The sequence below is a fragment of the Lactuca virosa genome, chromosome 3 (assembly GCF_052849685.1).
Source record: "Lactuca virosa cultivar CGN04683 chromosome 3, Lactuca_virosa_CGN04683_v6, whole genome shotgun sequence".
Classification (NCBI taxonomy): Eukaryota; Viridiplantae; Streptophyta; class Magnoliopsida; order Asterales; family Asteraceae; genus Lactuca; species Lactuca virosa.
The window spans coordinates 439,856,291-439,875,842 of record NC_136428.1 but is presented as its reverse complement, the minus strand read 5'-3'; the positions used below and the strand labels follow the sequence as shown (position 1 = coordinate 439,875,842).

The 19,552-nt window shown below is 39.7% G+C and overlaps 1 protein-coding gene across 1 annotated transcript; it reads left to right on the top strand.

The window, feature by feature from the left end:
- The first annotated feature begins 13,408 nt into the window (after positions 1-13,408).
- On the top strand, positions 13,409-18,471 carry LOC145167899 (ribonucleoside-diphosphate reductase large subunit-like). The gene is made up of 16 exons (XM_079087166.1): positions 13,409-13,697; positions 13,813-13,874; positions 13,944-13,978; positions 14,011-14,051; positions 14,166-14,429; positions 14,500-14,811; positions 14,931-15,101; positions 15,206-15,298; positions 15,396-15,545; positions 15,741-15,818; positions 16,194-16,358; positions 16,452-16,571; positions 16,643-16,848; positions 17,086-17,235; positions 17,327-17,474; positions 18,212-18,471. The coding sequence occupies exons 1-16, from the start codon at positions 13,488-13,490 to the stop codon at positions 18,293-18,295; spliced, it is 2,289 nt and encodes a 762-aa protein (XP_078943292.1). The 5' UTR covers positions 13,409-13,487; the 3' UTR covers positions 18,296-18,471.
- Positions 18,472-19,552: the final 1,081 nt, after the last annotated feature.

The following is a 19,552-nucleotide window of genomic DNA, read 5'->3' as shown; positions in this document are numbered from 1 at the left end:
TTCATGCAAGTTTCTAGTCCATTAACCAAGCTAGGGAGGGAGTTAGGGGCATCAAAACACCCCTTGGGGGTGTTTACGGTTTTGGGAGATCCCCAAACCGTAAACACATGTTCTTGGGGGTTTTTGGTGTTCAATCCATGGATTAATAAGCATACTAAGCATATAACTAGCTAGGGGTAGTATACTTACTTATATGAAGCTTGTAGAAGTGTTTAGGACCCAAGAACACTAGTGTGTGTTCTTGGTGTTCTTGGTGTTTTGAAGATCACTTGAAGATCTATGTAAAAATTGAAAATCCATGGATGAAATGATGTATAAACACTAGATTAAGTGTTGTAGGAAAGAATCTAGGAAGGAAAACTTACATTTTTGGCGGATTTGGAAGAAGTGTGTGATGATACTTGAGAGAAAAACTTGGTGTTCTTGAGTGGGAAGTGGAAAAATGAGGACAAGTGTGTAAACTCATGCTATATGCATGAGTTCTTGGGTAAAATGGTGTTTACGGCCCAAACACCCCTTGTTTGGCCGTAAACACCTAGCTAAGGTGTTGGTTGTTCGGTTTGTTACACCTCACTAATAACGTCACTTCCTTTTATTTAATCGTTTGACGAAGGATAAAATAAAACACCCAAACTGACTTAAATCCGGCCAAAAATGTTCTGAAATGTTTTTGAATATTATTTGAAGTTTTTAACTGTAGAGATTATACAAATGAAAATTTCGGGTTGTCACATCATCCCCCCGTTAAAGGGAATTTCGTCCCGAAATTTAGAGTTCAAGCCACTAAGTTATTACAAAATAACTAAGTAAAGAGATGGGGATATTTAAGTCTCATTTGATCCTCGCGCTCCCAAGTGAATTCAGGTCCTCGCTTGGCGTTCCAGCGGACCTTTACGATCGGGATGCGGCTTTGTTTCGTTCGCTTGACCTCTCGGTCCATGATCTCTACAGGTTCTTCCACGAAATTAAGGCTCTCGTTGATCTCGATCTCGTCGAGTGGAATAACAAGAGTCTCGTCGGATAGGCACTTTTTCAAGTTTGAGACGTGGAAGGTAGGATGTACGTTACTAAGCTCGCGGGGTAGATTAAGTTTGTAAGCCACGGGGCCGATTCTAGCAAGAATCTTGAAAGGCCCTATGTACCTTGGATTTAGCTTTCCACGCTCTCCGAAGCGTATTAAGCCTTTCCAGGGTGAGACTTTCAAAAGGACTCGGTCTCCCACCTGGAACTCCAAAGGTTTCCTTCGTTTGTCTGCGTAGCTTTTCTGTCTGTCTCTGGAGGCTTTCAGTCGTTCACGAATCTGAACGATCTTCTCCGTCGTTTCTCGAATGATCTCCGGACCCATGAGAGTGCTGTCAGGAACTCGTCCTTTAGCTAATTGAGTGTCACCCACCTCCGCCCAGCACAGAGGGGATCTGCACTTTCGGCCGTAGAGGGCTTCAAATGAAGCAAATTTGATGCTCGTGTGATAACTGTTGTTGTAGGAGAATTCGACAAGGGGTAAGTGGGTATCCCATGCCTTACCAAAGTCGATCACACAGGCTCGCAGCATATCTTCCAGAGTTTGAAGGGTTCTCTCACTTTGTCCGTCGGTCTGTGGATAATAGGTTGTACTCATGTCCAGCCTCGTTCCTAGGGAGCTTTGCAATGACTGCCAGAACCTCGAAGTGAATCTACTATCTCTATCGGAGATAATAGATATGGGAACACCATGCAGTCGTACGATCTCCCGAATGTAGGTTCTAGTGAGTTTCTCCATCTTGTCTGTTTCTTTGATGGGAAGGAAGTGTGCGGACTTGGTCAATCTATCGACGATGACCCATATGGTATCAAGTCCACCCGTTGTCTTGGGCAACTTGGTTATGAAGTCCATAGTGATCCGCTCCCACTTCCACTCAGGTATCTCCGGTTGCCGGAGTAGACCTGAGGGTTTCTGGTATTCGACCTTAACCTTAGCGCAAGTAAGGCATTTACTCACGAAGGTAGCGATCTCCGCTTTCATGTTAGGCCACCAGTATGATTTCTTGAGATCCAGATACATCTTATCTGAACCTGGGTGGACGGAATATCGAGTGTTGTGCGCTTCCTTCATGACCAAGTCTCTGAAGCCACCATGTCGCGGTGTCCAGATCCGGTTCATGAGATATAAGGCTCCGTCACCCTTAACTTCTAGGTTCTTATCCATTCCTCGCAGGGATTCTCCCGCCACATTTTCAGGTTTCAAAGCTTCGAGCTGAGCTTCCTTGATTTGTGCAGATAGATGCGAATGGATAGTCATTGTTAATGACTTGACTTTTCGACCAGAATATTCTTTCCGACTCAGGGCGTCTGCTACCACATTGGCTTTACCCGGATGATAACGAATTTCGCATTCGTAGTCATTGAGTAGCTCGACCCACCGTCGTTGTCTCATGTTGAGCTCCTTCTGGTTGAAGATGTGTTGTAGGCTTTTGTGGTCGGTAAAGATAGTGCTCTTCGTACCATACAGATAGTGTCTCCAGATCTTTAGTGCGAACACAACCGCTCCTAGTTCGAGATCGTGTGTGGTGTAGTTGACCTCGTGTGTCTTCAGTTGTCTTGAGGCATAGGTGATGACCTTACATCGTTGCATCAGAACACAACCGAGCCCTTGGTTGGATGCATCACAGTATACAACAAAGTCTTCTATCCCTTCGGGGAGGGACAGTATCGGTGCGGTGCACAAGGCTCGCTTCAGGGTTTGGAATGCCTTCTCTTGTTTCTCTTCCCAGTCAAAGGCCACGCTTTTCTGGGTCAATGTTGTAAGAGGTTTTGCGATTCGAGAGAAGTTTTGTATGAACCTGCGGTAGTAGCCAGCGAGGCCTAGAAATTGACAAATTTCCGTAGGTGTCTTCGGTGCTGACCAGCTCTCAATAGCTTTAATTTTGGATGGATCCACGTGGATTCCTTCTTCGCTAACCACGTGTCCTAAGAATTCGACTCTTCGGATCCAAAATTCACACTTAGAGGACTTCGCGTATAGCTTCTCCGATCGTAGGGTTTCCAGGACTTGTCGTAGATGATTGCTATGCTCCTCCTTACTTCGAGAGTAGATAAGTATGTGTATGTCATCAATGAAGACGATGACGAACTGATCCAAGTAAGGACGACACACCCTATTCATTAAGTCCATGAATACTGCGGGCGCATTGGTCAGTCTGAACGGCATCACTACGAACTCGTAGTGTCCGTATCGAGTTCGGAAGGCTGTTTTCGGAACATCCTCCTCAAGCACTCGCAACTGGTGATACCCGGATCTCAGATCAATCTTGGAAAAGTAACTCGCCCCTTGCAGCTGGTCAAATAGATCGTCTATGCGAGGAAGAGGGTAACGATTTTTGACCGTCAGTTTGTTGAGTTCCCTGTAATCAATTTACATACGGAACGATCCGTCTTTCTTCTTCACGAACAAGACCGGTGCTCCCCAGGATGAGAAGCTTGGTCTTATAAAGCCCTTGCTGAGCAGTTCGTTAAGTTGACCGGACAGTTCTTGCATCTCAGCAGGCGCTGGACGATAGGGCGATTTGGCTATGGGGGTAGCTCCTGGAATTAAGTCGATTCGGAACTCGACTTGACGTTTCGGAGGTAATCCTGGTAGCTCTTCTGGAAAGACGTCGGGGAAGTCGCGTACTACGGGAAACTCTTTTAGATCCTTCGTTTTCTGGCTCGTGTCAACGATGTGTGCAAGGAACGCGTGATATTCCTTACGCAAGTACTTCTGGGCTTGGATACTTGAGATGATACGAAGGCTCGTACTGGGTTTGTCTCCGTAGATCAACAAGGTTTCGTTATTCGTTAGTTTAGACAGATTGCTCTGTCGAAATACAGGATATCGGTACGATGGAGACTCAACCAGTCCATGCACACGATGACATCGAAGCTCTTGATTGCTACGGGTATGAGGTCGATTGGAAACGAATGATTATCTAGCGTGAGGGCACAACCTATGTAGATCTCGTTAGAACTCTCTGTCTTTCCGTTAGCCATTTCTACGACGAAGGTTTCTTTTAGTGGTTGCGGGGATTGTTTAAGTAAGTGCTTAAAGTTCTGGTTTACGAAACTCCTTTCTGCCCCACTATCAAATAGGATACACGCATAAGAGTTATCGAGAAGAAACGTACCCGTGACTACTGTGGGGTCTGCTACTGCTTCATTGTGACCAATAGCAAGTAGTCTGCCGACTCCTCCCGCATTCCCAGCCTTTGGGCAGTTTCGTTTGAAATGCCCTACCTCGCCACAGCCGTAGCAGGCCTGGCTAACTCCTGAACTGGGGACCTGGGAAATGGGTTTGGGCAGTGTTCGGCAAAACCGGGCGGTATGGCCCTTCCGATCACAGTTAGTGCAGTGCATTTCCCGGCAGGGGCCGTTGTGATGGAAAGAGCACTTGGTGCACTTGGGTAAGCTCCCTGCATATGTTTTGGCTGGTGCAGGGATAACAGGAGTAGTGGCAGCATGAACAGCCACTATCGGTTGATTCTTGGAAGAGGATTGGTTTGATTTGCCCCTCCTTCGGTCCCCCCGCTTCCTTTTGTTGTCGGTTGCGTGGATTGGTGTTGGGGCAGTGGTTACAGTTGCTGATGGAGTAGAGGGAACCTCATGATCAATTAGCCTTTGGGCCAATTCCTTGGCACTAACAAAGGTCGCAGGGTGTGATACTAGAACGTTCCCTCGATATGGGGGTACCAAACTCCAGATGTATCGCTCGATCTTTTTGTTTTCGGTGGGGACCATGTTAGGACATAGAGCCACCAGGTCGCTGAACCTGGCTGTATAAGCCACTATGTCGGTACCCTGCATTTTGAGGTTCCAGAGTTCTTCCTCGAGTTTCTGAATTTCGCCCCTCGGGCAGTACTCCTTCGTCAAGAGGTCCTTCAGTGTATCCCAGCCCATGGAGTTGGCTGTGACCAGGGAGAGTGTTTTGACATGGCCATTCCACCATGTCAGAGCTCTTTGGGTGAAGGTGCAAGCAACAAAATTTATCTTGCTTCCCTCGGGGCATGAGCACATTTCGAAGATTGCTTCGGTTCTTTCGATCCATTGGGATATTGCAAGGATCCCTCCGGTCCCATTGAAGTAGGTAGGTTTGCAGCTGATGAAGTCTTTATAGGTGCACTCCCGTGCACGTGGGTGGGTTTCACCATGGCTAGAGATAGTGCCCATCCCACCTCCACTGGCGCCACCAGAATTTACTTGAGCCATGGCGGCTGTCACAGCCGCGGTCACAGCTGCCTGAAACATCACTGGATCGAACTGCAGAGGAGGAGGTGGTGGTGGAGTTTGATTTACAGGCGTGCCTCTGGTAGGACGCTTGCGGGGAGGCATCTTTGACTGAAAATTTATAAAGATGATGACAATAGTGAGAATCAATTGTAAGTGTGATGAGAGTGTCTCATGGACTAAATCGCCATAGTCCAACTACTAGATAGATGCATATCAATAGAGTATGGAAAACACAAGGGCATGAACCCTCAAATAGATTAGATAACTGCCAATATTACTGGTATTACTGATGTAAAATGAGTTCAGGAAAAATCGACCTAACAGTAGGTCTTACATCAAACCATAAGTGAAAATGTTGGCAGTCCAGAAGTCTAGTTAGAGTACTTCTAAAAGTTAGGAATACAAACAAGTGCTTCATAGAGTACAGAAAAGAAAGGCTATTCCTTAATTCAAAAAGTAAAGATGAGTTGACATCTTCTACCGGCGACGGGTGTCCCTCGGACGAACCCTTAGGTCTGCCAGTTGACGTGTAACTTCCTGAAGATGTCGCTCGTGAGCTCTCTGACGCACTCGGAGTTCCATGACTTCGGCTTGGGATGCAGCCAATTGTTGCTGCAGAGCCTCATTGGACCTCCTAGTCCTATCCACAGTCTCCTCCAGTTGGCGAATACGGACCGTGTTAAGGTTAGAGTTGGCATCAACCTCTATTATCCTGCCGATGGCTGCATGACCTTGTTCAACATTCCTAGCAATCCTACGGACCATGATGGGTAGGACCCGGTCAGCTGAACCTCCCTCGCTTATGTTGTAGAAGCTTCGGTCTCCGTTGAAAGGTAACGGCTGACCCTGTTCATCACTCCATCGATTCAAGGTTGTTGCCCACATGGGAGTGGGACCTTGAAATGCCAGACGGGGTTGGGGTTGGGAGCTACTGGGGGTAGGTTGTTGACTTTAGGTTCGGAGTCGGAGCTATCCGAAAAGCCTTCTGCACGGTGATCATCCAAAGGGATCGGGTGATCATCTTCTGGCTCTTCATCAAGCCATCCTCCAATGCCTTGGTCCGGGTAGTACGGATCGCCAGGAAGGTGGAAGCCAGCCATGCTATCTATGCGAGAAAAAGGGAAAGAATAGTTAATAGACGTACCGATCTAAGATACTTATAAGATGATTGTTACTAGTTGACTCAATACTTGCATAGTGCATACCAATTACATGCAATCGAAACAGGATAGACCTTCGAATAAGTGACCCTAACTCTAAATCCACAACGAAACAACGAACAGGAAGTAAAGCAAAGATCACAGATTCTGAGTCTATAGCGTCTTAGTCGCATGTAACCGTAGCGTATCCACTTAGCAACTATTGCCCTACCAGTAACGACCTTTTAGTTCTCAAATATGTAAATTACAGAAATGCAGAATACTCCTATAGTATTCTTGTTCTAATGTTATTGTAGTAGTGGTGGTAAGTTTTTAGACTTGTTGCAACACCACAACCACCCTTAGGCACATGCTAGTCACTCCTAGGAAAATGTAGTTGATCAGGCTACATCCACCCAGATTTGACTATATGTCTCTAAGCCTAATTGTGATGTTCAACAATCTTTAATACTTTTGTTCTGTTCTAGTATGACACTGACCCTTTATATGAATGGATGTATATATATACTTAATTAAATATCTTATTATTTAAAAGTATATATTCTTAGTCAGATTGTTTTAATCCCAATGTGTTTATAGTTCGTATATCTTTTATGGGTTGATATACTTGATTCACTATAAACAATGCTCTGATACCAATCTGTCACACCCCAAAACCGAGAATGGCAGAATACGTTCTGGGGTGGAGGACGTCATGTACAGTATCATAACAATGCATAATAGTAAAGACAAACAACAACATCCATTGCATTAATATAATAATTGTAATACAAGCGTGTACTGTACAATTTGTTAGACACCAAAAATATAATCAAAATAAAGATGAGTCTTGTATATTCTCCATCTTCTCAAAAGCTGCATTTGTACCTGTCTACTGATGACCTGAGAATACAAGTTATTTTGAAAGCGAGTATCAGCATAAAGCTGGTGAGTTCATAAGTATTTAGTGTCATTGCTTGTATAAAAATGTGGTATCATAACTGATTTCAATGTTTGAAAATAGTAAAATCCCTAGAAAACCCTATGTTTTCCAGTAAAAAGTAGCCTTCTACCAAGACCCAATTGTTTGTATATTTGTTCCTTCATAAATGTAAAGATTTTCCCAGTGAAACTATTATTATGAAAATATAGGTTTTGACCTCATTAATGTAAAGGAATGGAAACATAATGTTTTACCCCAGCAGTGTCACTGCCGGCTGAATGTAATGAAAATGCAGACTCCATGTAGTATTAAATGTACAATACACCTCGGGGAGTCTGTTTTGCCTTTAATTCTTAATGTATTAATTAAAGGTTTGAATGTGAACTCGTAAGTAACCATGCTGATTGACGATCGAATCCTGTTGACCCTCCGAGTCATATGTAGTGATGTGACATTTTGTCACCCCTTGGCCTTTCGGCTCGGACTATAGCTAGCAGTCGGGATGTGGGAGTGTCTGTCCCGTATAGATCTATACACACAATGCCCACTCTCCCTCCAGGAGACTCTGGTTACAAAGTGATACCACGGTGAAGTGTCGTATCGAGAAATAGTATGTCACATTCTAGTACTAGTATATTCTCTTGTATGATGTATAATATACTTTCTGGTATAATGTATAGAGTGTTCTCTTGTATAGTATATAGTATTCTCTTTGTATAGATTTAACACGTATTGACTCATAACTGAACTGACCCTGGTAAGTGTCGTTGTAGTAGTAATGAGTAGTAACCCTTAACTATACCTATTATAGTTAAATAGTGATGGTAGTTTACATGCCTTTGTTTCACAAAGGTACTGAACTGAAGTGAAGACTTTTATATCCAACACGGATATATATATATGATATATAACTAAGAAGTCAACGACAGTCGGACAAATAACAGAATACCCTAAGTCCATAACCAAACAAGGAACAGGAAATAAGGTGAGCTATCAGTCTTAAGTCCTTCAAGTCTTACTTATATAAATATATTGGTGTAGATATGGTTTTGGAAATAAGATAAGTTTAAAAGAGTAGAAAACAATTTTAACATCTAAAGAGTTTAACAAAAGGGTTTGAAACACTTAAGAATCCAAAGTTTGAGAGAAAAATAAAAGCAGTAGTAAATCTTTGTAGGCTGTTCTAGTTATTAATCACAGATGATTGATTCAATAACTATAACAGTTCAACTTGTATCCCCCCCATAAAAGCATTTAAAATCATTTAGAAGGTTATTTTAGGGGTATGAACTCACCTGCAGTGAGTGGAGTGGATGGAAGTGTCGCGTAGGATGCTAGGTGTCCAGTGAGGACTTGAACACACACACACGGATCCTATGTAGCATGTAGTGATACACAAAGGTGTCTAATTAGTTATTTAATCACTAATTAAGCAAGTAAGGACATCCTAATGCATGAAAACACTTTGCTTCAAGTGCTAGGAGTCCCAAGGGTTGCACCTAATGAGTGTATGGTCTCACATTGGAGTTTACTCCTCAAATGGTCACCCTATGTGAGTTTACGGTTGGAGGACCATTTCCCCCATGCGTTTACGACCGTAAACTCATGGGAATGGTGTGTTTGTGTGAACTAAGGTCTCATGCTTCACAAAGGAGTGTTCTAATGTTGAATCAAGGGCTTTGGAAGTGGTTAGGACCCGAAATGGCACTCCTTTGGAGTTTACGGTCCTTGGACCACTCCTTGGGAGTTTACGGTCGTAAACCCAAGAGTTTACGGCCGTAAACTCTTGGCCACTTCATCCTTTTCGTGTTTTGTGGTTCTTAGTTCATTCATGCAAGTTTCTAGTCCATTAACCAAGCTAGGGAAGGAGTTAGGGGCATCAAAACACCCCTTGGGGGTGTTTACGGTTTTGGGAGATCCCCAAACCGTAAACACATGTTCTTGGGGGTTTTGGTGTCCAATCCATGGATTAATAAGCATACTAAGCATATAACTAGCTAGGGGTAGTATACTTACTTATATGAAGCTTGTAGAAGTGTTTAGGACCCAAGAACACTAGTGTGTGTTCTTGGTGTTCTTGGTGTTTTGAAGATCACTTGAAGATCTATGTAAAAATCGAAAATCCATGGATGAAATGATGTATAAACACTAGATTAAGTGTTGTAGGAAAGAATCTAGGAAGGAAAAATTACATTTTTGGCGGATTTGGAAGAAGTGTGTGATGATACTTGAGAGAAAAACTTGGTGTTCTTGAGTGGGAAGTGGAAAAATGAGGACAAGTGTGTAAACTCATGCTATATGCATGAGTTCTTGGGGAAAATGGTGTTTACGGCCCAAACACCCCTTGTTTGGCCGTAAACACCTAGCTAAGGTGTTGGTTGTTCGGTTTGTTACACCTCACTAATAACGTCACTTCCTTTTATTTAATCGTTTGACGAAGAATAAAATAAAACACCCAAACTGACTTAAATCCGACCAAAAATGTTCTGAAATGTTTTTGAATATTATCTGAAGTTTTTAACTGTAGAGATTATACAAATGAAAATTTCGGGTTGTCACACTGAAGGGGATAAGGTTTTCTAAAGGGTTTCGTGCGAGAATGGAAATGTCTAAAGAATCCTAAGAGATTATTAAAACATTTCACTGAGTGATCCATATTGAGTCCTGCTGCAATTACATAGCGTACACAAATCATATATAACTTAGATCTGACAGGCCTTCGAATATGTGATACTACTCTATATCCACATCCAAACAAGGAAAAGGAAGTAGGACGAAACCACACATTCTTAGCCTATGAGATCCTTACTATATATAACCTTGGAAGTATACACTTTGTAATCATAGGTTTATCAATAAGGATCTTTTTAGTTTTCACGCAAGGTTAGCTATAGTTCCTAAAATACTTCTATAGTATTTTAATTAAATGCTTGATTCTTATCTTCTGAACATGCTTTTGGGTTTATTGTGAATCTTTTAGTATCATAAAATACTCCTATAGTATTTTAAACTTTATGTTTGGCTCTAGCATTCCTATTTGGTAAGTTTCAGATTTGTTGCAACACCACCATCACTCCCAAGCACACGTTAGTCGCATCTCGAATAAATATAGTTGATGAGGTTATATTTATTCCAGCTTACGATTACATAACTGCCCAGGTTTGACGGTAATGGTCAACATCCAAAGACTTTTATTCTTATTCTTCTTGTGATACTTTGTTCGGGTGTTTAGATTCTGGATGTTCTTATACTTTTGTAAAATATGGTTATATTTTAAAGTATAATTCTTGGTCAGAGTGTTTTATCCCAATGTACTTATAGGCTGTATATCTTTTATGATTTGATATACTGTGCTCACTATAAACAATGCTCTGATACCAATCTGTCACACCCCAAAACCGGAACGGCGGAAACGGTCTGGGGTGGAGGACGTCATGTCAAGTATCACAACAATGCAGTATAGTAATCAAAGTACAACAACCATTGCATTAATAGTAATAATGTTACATAGGTTACATTTAACAATAACATCAAAGTAAATACAGAGAATAACGTAAACTGCAGCTTGGTACTAGGCTGACTTCGCAAAAGCTCCCAGAGTGTACCTGTCTACTAATGACCTGAGAATACAAGTTATTTTGAAAGCGAGTATTAGCATTTTAATGCTGGTGAGTTCATAAGTATTTAATGACATTGGTATAAATACATGTTTTACTTCAAAATAATCTCACTCGGTGATGGTGATTAGAATTTACAGAGTATTAGAATTCCTTCCAGAAAATCCTATATTTTCTAATAAAAGTAGTCTTCTACCAAGACCCGACTATTTTATGTTTAAGAAACATTTTCCCTTAAAAGTACTATCATTATCAAAATATAATTTATACTTTAAAGAATATGTGAGAATAACACAATCAAAAGTAATAGGGAAAATAATATTTTTACCTCAGCAGTAACGCTGCTGGCTAAAAGTAAATAAAACATAGACTCCAGGCGGGACGCCTCGAAAAGTCTAAAAGAATGAAGTACATACTCGAGACGGTATTAAATGAACAATACGCCTCAGAGAGTCTAAAAGAATGAAATACAGACTCCAGACGGTATTAAATGAACAATACGCCTCGGAGAGTCTAAAAGAATGAAATACAGACTCTAGACGGTATTAAATGAACAATACGCCTCGTAAAGTCTAAAAGAATGAAATCAAAGCGAGCTAGCCTTCCTAAGTCCTTTAAACATTTCTTATATAACTATACATATATAGGCATGCATTTTACTATATAAAAGCATAAAAGGAGTTTTGGTAAAACCTTTGAAAAAGCTTTAATAATCTATAAAGGGATATTCATACTTTAAAAGAGATTTGAAAACAAGATTTGAAAACCTTTAGCTGGATAAAACAGTTTATCATGCAAAAATCAATTTGCTATACGGTTATTAATCACATGTGATTGATATAATAACCTTATAGTTCAACTTGTATTCCCCCCCCCCCCATAAAAGCATTTAAAATCATTTAAAAGGTTTATTCAGGGGTATGAACTCACCTGTCGTGAGTAACTCGAAAGAAAGATTGATATAGGATCACCGGATGTCGAATGAAGTCGTGAGCACAAACGGATCCTAGTTTAACATGTAATAACACATGTATGAATATATTTAGGGTATATAACCACTAATAGACACATGGATATGCTTTAGGGACATGAGAACACTTAGAAATGAGTGTTACAAACACCTATTGAAGTCCCTAAATGAGTGTAGGGCATTAGATTTGAGTGTAAGGCCACCAAACTCAACCTTTGTGAGTGTGCGGCCAGGTGTGCGGCCAGGCTATGTGTGCGGTTGCACACAAGAGTGTGCGGCCGTACAGAGGGTGTGTGCGGCCGTACACAGGAGTGTGCGGCCGTACACTCCTCATTCATGCCCAAAATGTCGATTTTTAGGTGTTTCAAGGCCAATACCAAGTCCAACTAGCAGATAGGGGTTCAAACTCTCACTTTGGAGGGTTTTTGAGGTGTGTACGACCACCTTATGAGGGTGTGCGGCCGTACACCTTCAAAGGATGAAGAATACGAAGAACACTATGAGTTTTTGGCTTAGATTCAGGTGTCTTACCAATATAACAGGCTGAATGATGGAGTACTTCACGTTTTTGAGGCCCTTAGAGTGTTCTTGGATGAAGTTTCTAGAGAGAGAAACTAGAGAGAGAAAGTTCCAGCTTTGAGAGAGTGGGAAAAAGGGGTGTAAGGTTGGCTAAGTGTTCAATATATAGGGTCGAGTGTGAGGCTGGAGGGTGTGTGCGGCTGGCTGGTCGCACACGCGGGTGTGCGGCCGCACAAACCTTCTTTGGTGTGTTTGGCCCGATTTTGTGATGCTACACACTTTCTAACCCTTCCTAAGACTCATATCCAGGTTATACTAAGCCTAGAACACTCATATTGACCCACAATGTCGTTATAAGATAGCAAAAATGAAGGCTAACTTTGATAATAATGAAAAACGTACAAGTTAGAAATTTCGGGTTGTCACAAATGCCTCCACCCTATCCCATGGCCCTAACCTCAGGATTGTTTAACATATTTTGAACTAACTTCTGATACCATCCTCTTTCCCCTATGTATCCAAGGACTTCAAGATAGAGCTTTGTTATAAGTATTTTTTATTCCCAGACCTACATTTTTGTCTATTCTTGGGCCTAAACACTTGCAGTGTGCAGCGAGGAAGAAGTAACAAACAAATCCATGCATCAACCGAACCGGGTTAGGCAATCACCTTGTAAAAAGCTGTTTTCAAAGTCTGAGAGAAAGCAAGACGACAACTATAAGGGATACTCTTGACAATAGTGATAGACTCTTTAAAAACACGATCAAGGAGCCCAACATCAAAAACCAAACCTCCAAGAACATTTGTAATTTTTTAAAACCACAAGGATGAGTCCTATCAAAATTCTAAAGGTTGGACCAAACATACGAATTGAAACAAACACAAGGACCAAAACTGTAATTTACTCTAAAAAAAATTCAATTGGTGCTTTCTTATGCTAATTACCACATATATATATACGATTTTATTGCACCGCCGCAGAAACCCTAATTCCAAAATTTGAAGCCTTCTTCACAATATACAGAGGAAACCTTCTTCCGGTTATCCACAATCGGTTCGATATGAGTTTTGTAAAAATAGATTTGCATAGAAAAATTGTAAATCCGTTTGATATAATTGCCAAACTGGAGAAATACAACACGGGACTTACTTGTGATCTGGTGCTTATTTCCAATAAAATATGTGAACGTGGTGTTTACCAGCATGTCACCAGTGAACTTCTCGCGGAAATCGCCGCTTCAATGGCTGCTAACCATCCTGACTATATTTCCGTAAGTTTTTGTAGTCGCCCTCTATTGGTTTTAGTGCAAGCATTGTTGATAATGAAATTGAAATGCTTGTTCTTGAAATTGATAATTACTCATTTGAATTGCTTATTTAATACAGTTGGCTACAAAGATTGTGCTTTCGAATCTCCCCTCGTCCAAGGGTCAATCATTGTCTGAAACGTAAGTGAAGATAATCTACTTTTTGCTAACACAATTATCTCCGGTCTGAATCTTGGTTGTTCGGGGCAGGATCAAGCTAATGTACGTGAGATCTGGGCCGAAAGATCCCTTTGGCCCCCCCCCCCCCCCCCCCCCCCCCCCCTTGTTACATATGAGGTTTATAATACCATCACTAAGGTATGATATATGTTTACAATTTTACTATGCCTGTTTTGAGATTTAGTTGGGATGTTATACATATGTATAGATTTGGAACTGATGGTCTTCTATGTACTTGTTTTTCCTCTTCAGCATGCTAAAGTGTTGGAGGCTAAGATTGTGCCTGAAAGGGATGATTACTATGATTATATTGGTCTGAAAATCCTCGAGAGATCTTATCTCTTGAAGATAAACGGAAGGGTTGTTGAAAGCCCTCAACATATGCTGATGAGAGTTGCAATCGGGATTCATAAGGATGACATTGATTCTGTAATCCAGACTTATCAGATGATGTCAGAGGGGTGGTTTACTCATGCTTCTCCCACACTCTTTAATGCTGGGACACCAAATTCTCAAGTATGATTTATTCTTATCTATTTTCCTGGTTTTTATTTAACATGGACTAATTAAATAATCCAATTTGTAGTTGAGTAGCTGCATTATGATATGCATGGTCAATAATAGCATTGGAAGAACTTATGATATTTTGAAGGAATGTGCTGTTGTCAGCGAATCAGCAGGGGGTATTGGTGTCTCTGTCCATAATGTTGAATCAACTGGTGGAACAAATGCAACTTCCAGTCGCATTATTCCAATGTTGCGTGTCTTCAATGATACTGCACGTTTTATTGATGGAGAAGGTGGCAAAAGAAAGACCGCGATCACTGTCTATTTGGAGCCATGGCATGTTGATGTATTTCAATTTCTTGATTTGAGGAAGAAACATGGGATTTGGAAGGTAGCATTCTAATACCCTTTGTGTCAAAATTAGAAACTCTGTCTGCATAGACTTCAGCAGTTTGTTAAGTTTTAAAACATTTGGGGCTCATAAAGTTCTATGATTAAACAATCATGCAGGAAGAACAACGAGCTCTGGATTTGTCTTATGCTCTTTGGGTACCTGATCTGTTTATGAAAAGAGTTCAGAGTAATGGCAGTTGGTCTTTATTTTGTCCAAGTGAGGCTCCCGGTTTGGCTAATTGTTGGGGTGAAGATTTTGTAAAGCTCTACGAAAAATACGAAGTAGAGGTAAAAAGTAAAAACTACCCTTTTCGATCATATACATTTTTTTAATCAACTTAAATCTTATATCGGTTATATCAGTTAATAGCAACTACCTCTTACACACTCAGGGGAAAGCTAAGAAAGTTGTCAAGGCAATGAAACTTTGGCTTGAAGTTTTAAAAACCCAGATGGAAACCGGGATGCCTCACATGCTCTATAAGGTAGATCAATAAGATGAAATATTTTCTAGTTATTATGTTCTGTTTACATATATTCATAAATTAGAGAGTATGATGATACTCCATTGTCCATTCCTAGGATTCCTGTAACAGAAAAAGCAATCAGCAGAAACTTGGTGCCATCATGTGTTCAAGTCCATGTGCTGGGATTATTCTGTACACAAGTCCAACAGAAACTGCTATGTGTAATCTGGCATCCATTGCATTACCCCTATGTGTTAAACAGGAGGTATGCTCAGCTTTTTAATGATTTGCTCTTAAGTCTGCATCTGTTACACATAGGTGACTGGATTTGATGATGTGTCATGTCAAATACAATAAAACTCTTTCAGTCGTGTCTCATGTAACAAAACAAAAGGGTCGTAGCCCATCTTAATTTGGTTATGCTTCATCTGAACTTGTATTTGATATATTTTTGTTTCAGGGTGTATCTCAACCACCAAAGCTTGTTGGTAGCAGAGATTCTTCCAAACGGAATTTTGATTTTGCAAAACTAGCCGAGGTTTAGTTTTGAAACTTATCGAGGGTTATGATGAGAAGTAGCAACACACTTCCAATCTTCCATTGATTTGTTTATTCCAGCATTGTACTTTCAGAATATACTCCATTATAGCAAGGTCATTCAAACACAAATCAATTTTCATTGCTATAATTGTGTTGATTTTTCCAAGTATATGAATTATTCTATAGAACAATGTTTTTTTTTTTTTTGGCGTAGATTATTCAAAGACACTGCCAAAAAATACAATGGCGTTATAGGAAGAAACGAAAGTAGGAGGCTGTAATACCACACAATCAATGGCTATTTCTTGCATGTAGCCATATAATCTGTTATTTCAGCATAGTTGTAAATCTGTATTTGTGTTGTGTTGGGCAGATCACATCAGTTGTTACCAGAAATCTTGACAAACTTATCGACGTGAACTTTTGCTCTATTGCAACTGCAGAGGAGTCCAATTTAAATAATAGGCCCATTGGAATTGGGGTCCAAGGTCTTGCAGATACTTTTATATTGCTTGGTATGGCATATGATTCAGAAGAGGTAAATACTAAATACTTGTTTTCACTGTCTTATTTTATAACCCTGCCCTCAAATGAGCTGTTGATTATTGATTCTCTTTTTATTTTTTGTTAGGCCCGAAAGTTGAATAAAGAAATATTTGAGACGATATATTATAGTGCCCTAAAAACTTCATGTGAGTTAGCTGCACAAAAAGGCGCCTATGGTTCATATACGGGAAGTCCTGTTAGCGAGGTTTGTGTCTTTGGAAATAAACAGTGATACTTAGAGAATTGGGTTTATTAAATTATTATTAATTTGTGTAGGGGATTCTCCAAACAGACATGTGGAAGGTAACGAGGCATTCAGGAAAGTGGGACTGGGATAATCTTCGTTTAATGATAAAGAAGAATGGTGTGCGGAATTCCCAACTTGTGGCCCTCGTGCCAACTTCTTTAACAAGCAAAATTCTCGGAAATAATGAGTGCTTTGCGCCAATCACCTCCAATCTCTACACTCAAAATCTTTCAGGGTGCGTGATACTATGATCTTGCGTTAGGTAGTGTTTGGAATGATGGAATCAGTGAGCAATTCCAATATAGCTGGTTTTTGTTTCTATGTTTAAATGAAAACTATGATTTTATGTAAATTAAACTTACACTTTTTTAAAATAACAAGAAAATATGTATTTTATTTTAATTTAGCATCTAATAAGTTTGATTTTTAACTAAATAATGTATAGTGGTTGACCGGTAACTGTCTTTTGCAGTGCTCATGTTTCTGTGGTGAACAAGCATTTGCTTCATGACTTGACTGAAATGGGTGTTTGGTCTCCCTTTCTCCGGGATCAAATTATCCTTGGTGGTGGTTCTGTTCAGAAAATTCCTTTTTTCCCTGAAGATTTGAAAGCTATTTACAAGTACGTACATTGTTTATTGTTTTTATTTTATTTGTATTAAAGTTGTTCCTCTTTGGCTCTTTCCGACCTTGTTTTTGTTTAATGATTTCAGAACTGTTTGGGAGATCAACCCAGAGACTTTGGTTGACATGGCTGTTGACCGTGGATGCTACATTGATCAGAGCCAAAGTCTAAGTATTCATATCCCTCAACTTGACACTGACAAGCTATCTTCACTGCACTTTAAGGCTTGGTCTAAGGTACTTCAACTATTTTAGTTAGACTTATTATTTGCTGAAATTGCCAGTAAGCCATCCCCCAGCCACATCAACTGCTTTGTTTAAAAAATATTTGAGAAAATGATTAAATTAAACGCTTGGGGGAAAATAAAGGGTTTAGGTCATTTTTATAAAGTACAATGCCTTAATAAAAAGAAAAAAAAGGGGAAAGTGATGCACTAACGGAAAAAACTCCAAGTAGAATGATACAACAAACATGTAAATGGAAGTATGTTGCCATTTCTTGCATTTATTTTAGCCCCATATAGTTCACCAGATTAAGTTTTGTTTCTGTTATTTGCTAATTTGTTTGGAAAATAAAAATGTATGGTTGCGTTAAATGCAAGAAAAAGCAGTGTACTTTCATTGTTTTGTTTACTATAGCATCCTGCATATATTAATTTCTATCACAATATTGTACTTTGAAAAACCACCCACTTATATGCTTGTAGCAATATCATCCAAATAAAAATCAGCTTTCAGTGCCATAATTAGGTAGTTTTTTTCAAAGTACAATGCCCTAATAAGAAATAAAAAAATATGCAAGCATAATGCTGCCTATAGTTGGGCAGCATTCCATCACCTTAATAACAAAAAAAAGTCAAAATACAATGCTGCAAATAGAAAGAAATAGAAGTAGAATGCTATACTACGCAAAGAATTGTAAATTCATTGCTATTTCTTGAATTTTGCCTCATATTTTTGTTTCTGGGCATCAGGGGCTTAAAACAGGGATGTATTATCTGCGATCTAAGAATGCAGGTTCTGCAATCAATTTCACTGTTGATACTTCTCTTTTGTAGGTAAGGTTGTGGTTTTGTATGCTCTTTTGTCAAAACGTAGATTAAAATGATTGTGATGATCAATTTCACTAATTGTCCGTGTGTTCATTGATGAACTAACTGTAAAGGAATGAATCGCTTGTCCAAGTTAAATTTCTGATTAATGACATTGGACAGCTCCATTATTGGGCTTTTTATGTGGTATGTGTGACATACAGGTGCATATTAACCTGAAATGCGAAACTGTTTTTATTTATTTTTTTATTTTTAATAACCAATTTGGTTAGATAGATTCTAAGGTGGGTCCCTTATTACCCATGCCCCTAATTTTGCGATTTCATGCCTTCTCCTTCACAACTCGATGTAAAAGCCTGATGAATTGAATGAAACAAGTACCGTTTTACTTTTACTCTTTCGGATCTATTTGTTGAAACCTGGAATTAGGCTTATAATGCTCTGTTTTTTTAACAAAATTAGAACTATGATATTTTTATGAGTAAATTACTGAAATTTTCCATGTGGTTTGTTTAAAATTACACGTGTGGTCCTCAACATATTTTTTTGCACTCAGGCTGTCCTTGTGGTATGATTTTATTGTGTTTTTTGTCCCAAACAGACATTAAAAGATTATATTACCCTTTATATATGTATATTTTTAGTTTTTATTATTTGTTTGTTATTTATTAATTAAAAAAGGAATTAAATGATTTATAGACATGACCCACTCCCACCACTACAACCGATCATTTTCAACCACCACCACCATCACTACCAGCAACACCACCGCCTGCATAATTAGGCCGTCGACAACATCATCCAATTCATCAGGCGAAACCCTATTTCTCTAGGAACCACCATGTTCACCTTTGAAAACCATTATGGTTTTCCTCGACTAAAACCATCATTCACCTCTTGCAAACCACAATCAATCACCACCTGGACCAAACCAAAACCAAAAGCAAATCCCAGAAATCAAATTGGACCAAGATCAAATTCTAAAATTAAAAACTAACCAAAGTCAAATCCCGAAATCCTTTAGAACCTAAGTGAAACGAAAATGAAATCCATAAATCAGAACCTAAGTTGAGAACGCAACCTCAAATCAAATCCATGAAAGAAAAAAACCATGATGAAATCCCATAAATCAAATCCAAAAGCGAATAGGATTAAATTCATTTGTATTTAAAATCGATGATGTTGTGGGATTTTACCCAAAATGAAAAACCTAACCTGATATCCCATAATTCAAATACGATTTTCCAAATGATGAAATTGATG

Excerpts from the sequence above, each read along its gene's own strand:
- LOC145167899 (XM_079087166.1), top strand. The coding sequence starts at position 13,488 with ATGAGTTTTGTAAAAATAGATTTGCATAGAAAAATTGTAAATCCGTTT. Across the intron at positions 13,875-13,943 it reads GGTCAATCATTGTCTGAAAC|GATCAAGCTAATGTACGTGA; the intron begins GTAAGTGAAGAT and ends TGTTCGGGGCAG. Across the intron at positions 14,430-14,499 it reads CTGGGACACCAAATTCTCAA|TTGAGTAGCTGCATTATGAT; the intron begins GTATGATTTATT and ends TCCAATTTGTAG.